We start from the raw sequence: 12423 nt of genomic DNA, 5'->3' as shown, positions 1-12423 counted from the left end.
AGAGTTTAATCTCACACCCGACCTACTCCCTAAATTATCTCAACTTCTAGGGCCACAATTACAGACTATACACTGACAATCAACCCCCACACCCCACCCTGGCTGCTCAAACTATTTCTCAACTTTTGGTCTGTGCTGAGCCCTAAAATCGTCAGTAAGTGTATACTGGACATTTCCAATTTTCCAACTGTGTATCATGCCTTTTCTTCAAACTTAATGTCCCAACATTGAACTCACTGAATTAATCCTCTCTGATTTCCCAGCTGTGTCTCTTCCTTTATTAATGGCGTACTTTCAAATCCCGGGATTTAGTCCTAAAGTGTCAAGCCAGAAATTCTCTAAAGTACAGCTTCTGTTCTCTGTGTCAGTGGATCTATCTTAACTTAAACTGTAGTATCTCTTTCCTGGACCATTGCAGCATTTTTCAAATCAGGTTCACTCAATTATCCATTTTATCCAGAATCACCATCTTACAAAAGCAAATCTACTCTACTCATTGCTAAGCACATATCAAACTATATCTATCATGAAGTCCTACAGAATCTAGTTATATCTGCTTATTCCACTCTCTTCTTTTTGCCTAAAAAAAAAGTGCCCTAAATTCTAGCCATGCTGGTCTTCTCACTTTACTCCAAATAGCCACACGCATTTTTACACAGGCTGTTTCTTCCGTCTAGATTTCCAGTGTTTTGATCACTAAGTTTGATAGGAAGATGTAAATGAAATTCTGAATTTAAAATAATTCATGAGTTTTATTTTTTTTCTTAGTAGCTATAAGAGCAAGATTAGCATGCAAAATGAATGCAATAATATTACTGACATAAAAAGCAATGTTTAATTCAAGAAAGTCTTTGGAAAATTTTCAACCCAAGGTTGCATGCATGGAAATAGAAAAAGTTTGGTTTCAAGGAAATCTATGTAAGTAATGGATTTAGGAAGAGTGAGAAGTCAGTATTTCCCATATGATTCAAATATCTAGTCACTCTGACCCGAGGGTCAACAACCTACATTCAGAAAAACTTTTATAGCTCAAAACGGAGTGTGTATATTCAATATTGATCTATACAAGAAGACTACATTCGTATTTTAATTGTAGAATAACATAAATGAAATTATGGTTTTCACAATTCCTGAAAACAGATATTAGTTTGACAAATTCACAGGTAATTAGAAAAATTTCTATAGAACCCAGAAATGTAGCACCTATCCTGATCATCTCAAAGGGACTACATTAATTTTGGGAGCAATGAAGGATTTGATGATGTATTTCTGAGACAAATATGGATTGTTTCAATAGAATAGAAAACATTTCTAATTGCTCCTGGTGGTCTTACAACATCTCAAAATAAGACATCAGAATGAACTTTCAATTCAAGGGTTTCTACCTGGGGACCAACCTCAGATATAACAAAGTAATTTCTTTGAAATAACATTAGGCAAAGATAGCAAAACATAGGTGCTTTAGATTCTGGCCATTGTACAAGTTAATCTGAGTCACAGTTGACACAGAATAAGGTGAGAAAGAAATGTCCTGGCTCTCTGGTGATTCTCTATTACTCATAAAAGTTGAGGAGAAATCATGAATATAATTTCCCAGAAATAATTCTAGTCTTTGTCTATGAGAAGCTTCCAGATGGACACATCCATCCTAGAATCATTAGTTATATGCTAATATCAATATGCTTGATATCAGAATTTAGAAATTGGACAATTAGAAATTAAAAAGTGAACAATTTCTTTGTTCAAATTTAAATGATATATATAATATAACATTTGGATAGAGATAAACTTTTGATTAACCTGGAGACAAAAGAGATTTTCTAAAGCCATTCTCTATCTTCACAGATATTTGGGAAATATTCTGGAATTATTCCCATGAAGTTGAACAATAATTTAGTTAAAAATGCTTGGCTGTAAGATTTGAACGATAATTTGCACACTGAAATGTATATTCTCCTTTAGAGAGTTTAATTTATGCCCCTCTCACATGTGTTATCCCCAGAAGAAAACTTCATTCTGGGCTCAATAAATCACTCTTGATTCTGCTTTTGAATAAATCATTCTTGATTTTGCTTTGAAATCCAAAGGCTTGAAATTTCCAGTCTGATCAAAGCCAAAAAATTGTTGAACTAAGAGTTGTCACTTGGTGAGGGAAACAGGAATGGGTTGCAGAAAATTAGTCATGCTTTTAGGTTTGTTATCACTAACTTCAGTATAACCTCAAAGATGTTAATCCTGGCATAAGGTGCTAAAAATGATTTTAAATCACACAGTGATTGGTCGCTTCTGCTGTGATTTCCTTAAAAAATCTGGATAAAATTAATTAATAGTGAAAACCGAGAACTGATTCCAAGGAAGCATGCCAACCTGGAATGATTTCTGATTAGACGAACAACCTACTGGGATAGCCAGACACAGGCTTTCTGACAGCAGTAAAACAAATAAATAAACTCACCATGATCCTTAAACAGCAATTGAGCTGCCAGGAGGGTGAGTTTCTCATTTTGCCAAATCATTGTTACACATATGCTGTATTCTTTGAGTTTTTTAAATGAAATTCAATTACATTTTCCATTTATATTTTCCTACTGGAGATGAGAAGATGCATTTGGTATCTGTTCCAGACCAATTATAGCTTTACAGTTCCAAACTCTGCAAATGCTTCATCCCTTAGTTAAGGATAAAAGTATTTTGTATTATCTATATGACTTATTCTAATGTGTTTTCTTTGGAGACGGGAGTAGGGTGGGTTAGTGCGTATCTGCAAACAAAGATTTCAGTGAAGCAGTTTTAAAGGGGTCAAGGTGACAACCTTCTAGAAATTTCCAAAAAAATAGCAGGCTCTTCTCCTTTGACTTATCCCTCAAGTGCTGCTAATGACAAACACTCATACAAATAATATCCTATTTCCTCAAGTCTATTCATTTAGCACAAACATTAGTCCATTTATGAATGCATTTATATAGTTCAAAGAAAAGTTAAATGGAATTAATTCCTCCATTGTCCTTAATGTGGTAAGTGAGTTTTTAAAAATCGTGTAGCTTGGTGCATGGGTGTTTCAGTGGTAGAATGCTCGCCTTTCATGTGGAAAACCTGGGGTCGTTTCCCAGACCATGCATCCCCCACCCAAAAAAAATTAAAAATCAAGTAGTTTTCCATGAATTGATGAGGTGCCAAAGACAGAAAATTTCCATCAGAAAAATGGGGTCACTTACAGTCTCCCCACGTTGCCCAGGGTGTCCCGGCAGTCCATCCTTTCCAGGTGGTCCCTGAAATCACAAATTATCAAATACAACATGCCTTAAATATTTCCTGAATTATAGTCTAAACTTAGTAAGTTGGAAATTTTAATTTTCCTATTTCATTTTATTAAATAGATATGACATTTTGATGTTCTGTTGACTTTATGTATGGTAATATATTCATACAGACCATCAGTATAACTATACCTATAATTGACACCCAGAGACCATGGTAGAACTCCATTCTGCACATTATATGTTTAAATCAATTTATTCCACTTGCATCTATATTTTTATACAGCATATTTGTAAAGTTTTGTATTTTCATTTTTGCAAAACCGTTAAAAAAAATATTTTCCTCTTTCTGTGATCTGTTTTCCTGTGCATCAAGACTTGGATAATAGAGAGAGATAGTGTCCTCTAGTGGTGATTTTAGCCCTGACTGAGAAAAAGGTGAAAGAAATACAAACTTGCAGGAAAACAGTGGCACTTTATCTCTCAATTGTTTCCAGTAAAGGAAGAAATCTGCTATGTTCAACTCTAGAAGTCATCAGGACCAATATTTTGCAGTTGGCTTTCTTAAATATTGTCTTGGAAACATGTTTCTGGAGCACTGGAGAGCAAATCTACTGTGCTACCAATCTCGGCAAAGCATCCTTTGTCATACTGAAGAAATAAATGAAGCAATTAGCCAAGTATTTAAAGTAAACAACTCTATTAAGTTTCTTCTGTTTTAAATACTTAGGAGAAATAAATTGCTTCTTCAGACTGCCTTAAGGAACAGTCATTCTACTCAGAATCTATTAAGTAACAAGTTTAAATTTTAAAACACGCTGAATAGGTTTAGGCAGAAATAATCTCACCCTTCTGGTTAAATGAGGAGAAATGATCAATTTAATAACATTTTAATAACAATGGATATATATATATATATATATATATATATATATATATATATATCAGTATTTGTTAATTGCTTAAATAAATCTATTTTGAAATTATCAATTCTTTGATATATTAATATAAACTGAGTTCGAACAAAAGGCTTTGTTTCAAAATAAGAAAACCTCCACAACAGTGATTTTCTACCATAAGACTTATTACAAGTTGGCTGGTATGCTTCAGTTAAAAAGCTTCCTGGATGTTCCTAGTACCATCTCTGCTCCCCTGATCTCATCCATGTAGAGACAGTGGTTATCTGAATTATCATCTCTAATTTAAAACTATTATATGATAGCTCACGAAGTCATCCCTGCTCAGTGATTCAGGCATGTTTTCCACGACCACCTCAGAGAACAGATGCCATCCTCCCCAAAGGGGGCAAAAAACGTTCTTGGAAGTCATCTATTCATTTCTTCTTTTGAAAACATGTTTTATGAATCTATGTACAGAGCACTAGGTGGACAGCAATGCAAGGGTATCGCTGCCCTTAGTTTAATGGTGAAACACAAAAATAAAGTTAAATGATAAAATTCTGCATCTAGGCCCACTATTTCAAAACAGCAAATAAAAATGTCTGTGCTTTGTCACTAGTTTGATACATGTGGGAATAAATGGACAGTCAATTTGGGGCAGTAATGAAAAGTTTACACAAAAACAGAGAGAGGGACAGATAAAGGATAATAAAAGTGAGCATGCCTTTCTCTCTAGCACGAAAATGCCTCTCAAATGATGCATTTTGCCATCGGCACAAACTATTCACACATTTTCAACATATCTGCAAAGTAAAAGCAGAATACATCATTATATTCACTGATGTGAAAAGTATAGATTGTACTTTCGCTGCAAATGTTATAATCCTTTAAACAGTGATCTTAGATCTAAATGATGCGACCTGGGATTAATGCAACATGATTTTTAATAGCATTCCTAGACAGTCTGAGGGAGCGATTTTAGCAGACTACATAATGGTTTCATATCATCGGTTTTTTATTTCTTTAAGCCTGTACTTATAATATTAAGCAATTAAACCTAAATAATTTTAATGGTTCCAAACTATTATCCAATAAAATAAAGCAGATTAATTACCAACGAATTTTATGGCTTTTATTTAAAAGTAAAAATGTTATTCATCAAAATAGACTGCCCTTCTGATCTAGTCGTTAAAGGGGAATGGGAACAAATTTATCTAAATGAGGGTGTACATATATGGCAAGGCAATCTATGAAAAGACATGAATGCATAAATGTGGGGGATTTTTTCACTTTCTGTTGGCACTGATGTTTGAGTTTTGCTCTTCTGCAAATAGAATATTTTTCATAATAGTCATGCCATAAATATTAATGATCTCAAATTAAAATTTTATCATAAATGGGACAACTATATTCTTCTGACATATGCTGATGTTAGCAAGAGTAACAGGATCTAAATGTAAATATCCCAAGTACAAAATCCCTAAAAGTATATGTGTGTGTGTGGAAATTTTATATGCATGTATCTTTCTATCCTTGGGTTCAATAAAGGTGAACCAATTAGTTTGTGGAAAGTGCTTGGCTCTATCCCTCCATCCATTTCTTCCTTCTTTATCAAAGAGATGAAGGGATTTCTTAAACTTCATAAAACAGCATGCCTGAGAAATGACAGGTGTTTTTATTTCATGCTGGAGCGTTTCACTCGTCAGAAAACTAGAGTATAAAAATCATGTTGTTTACAGTGAAAGCAATGGTGCCTAACATTGTCATGTCTTTCCAACTAGACAGTATGCTTCTCAAGTGTACACATTTGTTACAGTTCTAATATCTCTAAGAGAAAAAATGCATGCACAGCAGCACTTCAGAATTTGTGGAATACTTAAGGGAATGGACTGAAAAGCCTGAGGAAAAATGGATCATATAGCTTTCTTTGACAATAAAACTGCATTACATGAGGGAAACAATTCTTAATATTTACAAATATACATGGCATGATAACGTTGAGGTGTCACTGAATTTTCTGTTGCTATACAATGATCTAGGCACCTAACCTCAAAATACTTACGAAAATGCTTATGAAAAAAGTTCTTCAGTGCACAATAGTTACTGAAATTATTTTCACTTTTCTATGAAACTTTATACATATAGACATTGTTATAGTTGGAAAATCGTATGCAAGTAGGACAAGTATTATTTGATACTTAAGACTAGCTATTTGTATTGATTTATTTATAACACTGTAATGTAGATAATGATCCATTCTTGATTTTAAACAATAATACTGCAAAACTTTTTAGTGTAAATAATACTTTAAATACAATAAAAATTATTGAATAAGGTAGGTGATTGCCTCAATATTTAACTGTGCCAATATTCAACTACACAAAGAAACACAATTTATTCACAAGAATTCATTTTTTAATATGTGACCTGAAGTCACATTTGAAAATGAACAGCAAAATAAGAGTTGTTAAAAATAAAAAATGAATAAACTTACTTAAAAATTATTTGAAAGGCTTAAAAATATAATAAAATTGGAGGTAACTTTTATTAACATATTCTGTACTGTTCCTTCATCAAGACTTTTGTTGAACCATATTGTTAATTCTAATTACCTGAAACTGGGAAATCGGGCTGCAAAATTTTTGAAATATTAGCTTACATAAAAAGTCTCAAATATCTTCCTCATTCAAGGTACCCATTTTTGTGGTTTTGAAAAAAAGCATCAGTTCAAAATCAGATTAAAAGATTCAGCCTGAAGTTTTATAATAGCTTGCATACAGATAAAATATTCAGGATGAGAATGCTTCAATGGAAATTAGTTATTCTTATCACTCAAATGGAAAAGCATTTGTAAATGCTTATTTGTAGATAAGTAAAAGCATGACTCTGAAAATTTGAAGAGATTGTGGACGTGAAGAGAGAGATAGAGAAACTCTGACACTTACCGGAGGACCCTTTGGTCCAGGGAATCCAACTGGACCCTGAGGTCCCTGGGGTCCCTAGAAATAGAAAGCAGTGGGGCAACTTTAAGAATATGCCTTACAAAATACATCCTCCTAGGCTGCAGTCTATTTCTACAGACAAAACACAATGTTGTATACAGATTTTGGACCACAGTGTCAGAATTATGGCAAACCAGTAAGATAAATGGTGCTAATTTGAAAGCAAAATGGATGCGTTTTCATGATAGTCACTTCTCAAAACTGCACACAAGTCAATACTCTAAATTCAAGAACATTACAAATACTTAGAATTTGTGTGAAAAGTGAATTGACCATATATTTATCAAGAAGTTCACTGGCTTCTCTAATTTAGCATTCAGCATCGATAGGAGGATATTTCAGTTCCATAACCCCAAAAAGAAGAGTCTTAAAATTGACCCCATAAATATTTTTGGCTTTAGTTATACAGAACTAAAGGAAGATATGTACCTGACTCAAAAAGACCAAAGAAGAGGATTTTAATTAATCACTGTACTTTTAAATAAATTTAGTTTAAACTATCAATATCATATTTTATTCATGTGCAAACTTCTTTTGTAGAGAAGATGAAAAGAACCTTATTTCTAATTATTCTCCTTAACGTTCAGTCCAAACACACATTTATAATATCATTCCAGACGATTCTTAATTAACTATATTATTCAACTCAGATTTACATATCCTTTAAATGTACTAAGTAGATTCTGTTAAAATGGCTGTGTTAGTGGTGGAACTGTACCAAGAAGTACCAAGAACGTGATAATTAGATTTTAAGAGGAATAAATATAAAATGGAAGATAAATTACATAAAGTCTCTTAAGTAATACATATGGTAGGATTAACATATTTTAAAATAAAAACAAAGTTTACTGAATTTGAACTCTTAACAAAATTTCATAATTCCAATTTATTAATTTAGACTTTCCAAGGAAATTAATTACCATGCTTTAGCCAATGCTAGTTCAGGAACCAGTACTAGTTATCACACTCACCAGCATCATATCTTAAAACTAAAAAGAAACTTCAAAGATAGATACATAGTAAAAAAACAGACATTATGCATTCATCAAAAGCACTGGGTTACTTTTAGGAAATTGCACTATTTGATTTAACTCTGAAACTATGATTCTTAGAGAGCTAGGGTAACTTCAGCAAACTATAAACAAAAAATCAATTTAAATAATTAAAAATGATATGCCTTTAAGTTATGGCAGCAAATTCTGTTTCCTAACTTTGCAAAACTTTATTCCCTTGCTTCCTATATTTTCTTCTTTTTCAAATAGTGAAAAATGTATTTTAAATTTTAATTTTGAATGTGAACCTTTTTAAGAAAGAGAAAAAAATGAAAACCACAACAAGAGAGGAAAAAAATTCAAGAAGCAAGTCTTTCTTTATAAGGTTCCACAGAAATTTTTTGATATATTTTCTTTACAGTAATTAAAATAGCTTCTAGGTGAAGAAGAAAATACATGAAGACTCAATGTAAAGATGATGTAAGGAACCCAATTAGGCTTACCAGATAAGATACCAGATGCCCAGTTAAATCTGAACTTCAGTTATATAATGAATAATTTTAATATGTCCAAAATATTACAAGGGATATATTTATGCTAAAAATTATTCATTGTTTCTCCATAATTTGAATTTAACTGAGTATCCTAGGTTTTGTTAGCATGTTTTTCTGTTTTGTTTTGCTAAATCTGGTAACCCTCGATCCAACTAAAAGGTGTGTTAACTCTTTAATATCAGGCATTCGTGATCTGCAAATCATGAGTTTGAAGGATTGCATTTAACTTATCCTAATATATATCCTAATAATATATATATTTATTCCATTGAAATATGCAAAGGCAAAAAAAAGTATTTCCATTTCTAGTCAAGTGGTACCACAGAATTCTCTCCTTAGAATTCCTAAATCATATATTTTTGAAGACAAGGTATTTGTGTTATTACTTCTATCATTTTTCAACTGTGTACCTAACACATAAATTCAAAAGTTCACAATCCTTAAAAATTTTTGGCAGAACAGCAGAACATATTGGGGGGAAATGTTTCATCAACTATACAGAACATACGTAATACAGTCTTCCCATGTGGAAGTTGAAAATATGGATAAATGTTTATTTAAAATGGATTTTCTGTTTACTAAAAACAAACAGACCCCTTTACTTTGATCTTCAAAACATGCTTTTCTCATTCTCAATGAGTATTTACAATTACAAGTAATCTGCTCTTAGATCACACTCATTGTTCCAAAACAAAATGCAATATCAGAAATGTATTCACTTGTAAAGATCATGAACTTTGAAATGAATAATTGAAATATATAAAGGGAGTATATATTTTGTGCTTTAAAAACAAAATCCCTAGTTGCCTTATAATTTGTGAAACGGATCTACTCAGTTTTATGATTCTTCCATTTTAATTGATTTTAGCTATTAAAATTAATTTGACAATAAAATATTTTAAATTATAATTACTTATGAACTCAAAATGTACATGACAGGTTTAACTTGGGATTAGATAATCAACAGTGAGAAACATGTAATGGAAAATTTTAAGCTAAATAAACATAAACCAAAGCCTTAAAGCAATTCCAAATGAATATTTATTTTGAGTCTTATCACAGATATTTTTGTCACAAATAGGACTTAAGTTTTACTCACTGGTGTTCCTCGCTCACCCAAAAATATATATGCTCATCCTCACAGTTAGCTTTTACATAAAATGTTTTTTCTGTTTGAAACACCTAATATAAATGCTGTAACATAATACACAAAGGTATCTTAATATAACTACATAATAATTAAAATTATTATGGAAAAATTTTAGACTATATTTTCTTTGATAATAATAAGATTTTACCTATTTAAAGTCCATGCAAGAAGACAACTTTTAAAAAAATATGGTTCCAAAAAGACTGTATTTTGCCAAATCAACCAAACAAAGGGCATGCACGCTCATCTGTACTTAGCTTTATTTTATATCAATTGAAAATCAATTTACTAAATAGTTTTTCTATTTACTGGAATAGATGCTTTATCTTGATTTGAATTTATATCGATTGTGGCTTAATGGCTAGTTTACATTTACAAGCATAATGCTGCTGCCTGCTCTATGCACAAAATGAATTATCAATCTGGAAAGCAAAATGAGTAGATGAGAGGGCACAGGTGTTTTATGCAGATGAAAATAAAAAAAAATCTGGCTTGCGTTTGAGTGATATTTTAGGCCAATCCTAAATATATCCACACTATATCTCTCATTTCTATGATAAAATTAGTAACATAACTAATGAAGCTTTTTCTTCAGATGAATAAATTAAAGAATAAGGATTTGGTTTTTCTCTGACTAGATTTTTGTGGGTGACTGTTTCCATGTATGAACAGACATATGCATCCTTCCCATACATTTAAGCCCTTGCTATATACATCCATTTTTTTGTTTTGCATTATATGACTGTTTCATACGTACTCTTTCACCTGGAGGGCCAGGGGGTCCATCACCTCCAGAAGTGCCCTGGCAGCAACAAAACAGAAAAATCAGATTTGATTCCTTCTCGTGGTATCCTTTCTCCGGGAGAAGGAGCTTACAGCAAAGCTCAGAGTGGACCACATGCCAACAATACCTTTGCACCAGGTTTCCCAGTGGGGCCTCTTGCGCCTCTTGAACCGCGGGGACCCTGTGTATGAGAGCAAAAGATGAGGCTGTTCTAGGGCCAGACAAATCCATAGGCACTGAAGAGAATTTTACTTTTTGAAAAAATAAAAGATCTTGAATTACTAAATCCAAAACAAAAAATACAAATCATTACTTTAAATGAAGGCACTCACTGTTGGACCACGCTGACCCCGAGGGCCTGGTTTGCCAGCTATACCCTGTCAAAGAAAGTTCAAACAATTTCACTATGAAGCATATGGCAGCAAGTGATGGGTCTGGTGCTGAGAGATGGATGCTCACACAATAGCATTTATATTAGTAGATCAGAACAAGATACTTATATCATACCCTTGCACCTTTCTCTCCATTGGCACCTGGAAAACCAGGAAATCCTGTGGAACCCTACAATAATAATAAAAAAAATTAATAAATTAATATGACAATTAAGTTTTAGAGAAATAGGCTACAATTCTTTTAAAACACAGGGATTCTGACCCATCTGGTTAATATTTAAGCAAAAGTATGTTTTTTAAGTTACCAGACAACCTCAGTTAATGTATTTGAAAATGAACTTACCGTGATATTTGAAATCCTGAAAGCATTGAAAGCTTGAACTGATAAAACATATTTTAGTTTTTAACTTGAAAATTCATATAATTAAACAAACACTGCACTCTTTTCTATTAGAAAATAGCAATTAAAAGATATTTTATGTGAAATATATTTTAACTTATTCTGCATCCTTGCTTCCACTCTAAGAAAAACCCTAGTTTTCACAGGCATGGAGAATCAAATATCTATAAAGGGATGTTATAAAATGTTTTTACTGAATTAAAATTATTGTATTTGTATACTTATCACTTCTTCAGATGATATTTGGATATTGAAGTACAAATAGTTTTGACAAAATTTCATATATCTATTAAAATATTTACCTCATGTCTTTTCCAAAAGCAACATGTATTATTATTTCAATTATTATCATTTACAAAATGACACTATTTGAAGGCTAATAAAAAGTAAGCAGCATTTTACCTACTTCATTAGAAAAATTCTTTTTGCTTGAATATTTTTAGCCCTTTAAAACTGGATCAAATCATATAGACCACAAATCTTCCTCAGCCATTTTTCTTTTTGGTATTTGAATATGGTTTGAACTAACTAAGTGTCTAAGTCAGGCAGTTCAGAAACAAAATCTTGTTTTTTGGAATTCCAAAGATATAAATTAAAGAAGTAGGTTTGTCCTGCAGAAACTATGTCCAGTTGGATATGTTCCTCTCCTCTTTGAGCATAATTTTTTCTTCTTCAAAATGAGGATAATAATACACATCTCACAGGTACTCTGAAATTTATAGAGGACTGTGATAAAGGAAGGTAAGATTAAAATGTTAATAAATAACAATAAATAATTGTTTATTATTTATTATTATTATTAGCACAAGTATTATTCCATTTACTTCACAAAAGGACACATTTTACATATGGAATATAATATAATCCCCAATAACCAATTTCTCCCATTTCACCTTTTCATATGACCAGATTTTCAGTTAATTAGAGAATCATTTGATTATGACTGATTGCTTTGCTTTATCATTATATCATGATAGAGAGCATATTAGGGTT

At 32.0% G+C, this 12423-nt stretch overlaps 1 protein-coding gene across 2 annotated transcripts in view; it reads right to left on the bottom strand.

The window, feature by feature from the left end:
• COL11A1 (collagen type XI alpha 1 chain) overlaps positions 1 to 12423 on the bottom strand; it is a 215067-nt gene that overhangs the window by 75740 nt on the left and 126904 nt on the right. For both annotated transcript variants that reach the window (XM_077120085.1, XM_077120086.1), the window contains exons 32-37: positions 11146 to 11199; positions 10971 to 11015; positions 10766 to 10819; positions 10612 to 10656; positions 7102 to 7155; positions 3216 to 3269 (exon numbers count right to left, since the gene is read on the bottom strand). In XM_077120085.1, the coding sequence (XP_076976200.1) occupies positions 3216 to 3269; positions 7102 to 7155; positions 10612 to 10656; positions 10766 to 10819; positions 10971 to 11015; positions 11146 to 11199 (306 nt within the window). The remainder of the gene's footprint in view (positions 1 to 3215; positions 3270 to 7101; positions 7156 to 10611; positions 10657 to 10765; positions 10820 to 10970; positions 11016 to 11145; positions 11200 to 12423) is intronic.

The sequence above is a fragment of the Tamandua tetradactyla genome, chromosome 11, assembly GCF_023851605.1.
Source record: "Tamandua tetradactyla isolate mTamTet1 chromosome 11, mTamTet1.pri, whole genome shotgun sequence".
NCBI lineage: Eukaryota > Metazoa > Chordata > Mammalia > Pilosa > Myrmecophagidae > Tamandua > Tamandua tetradactyla.
This window is presented reverse-complemented; position numbering and strand designations above follow the sequence as displayed.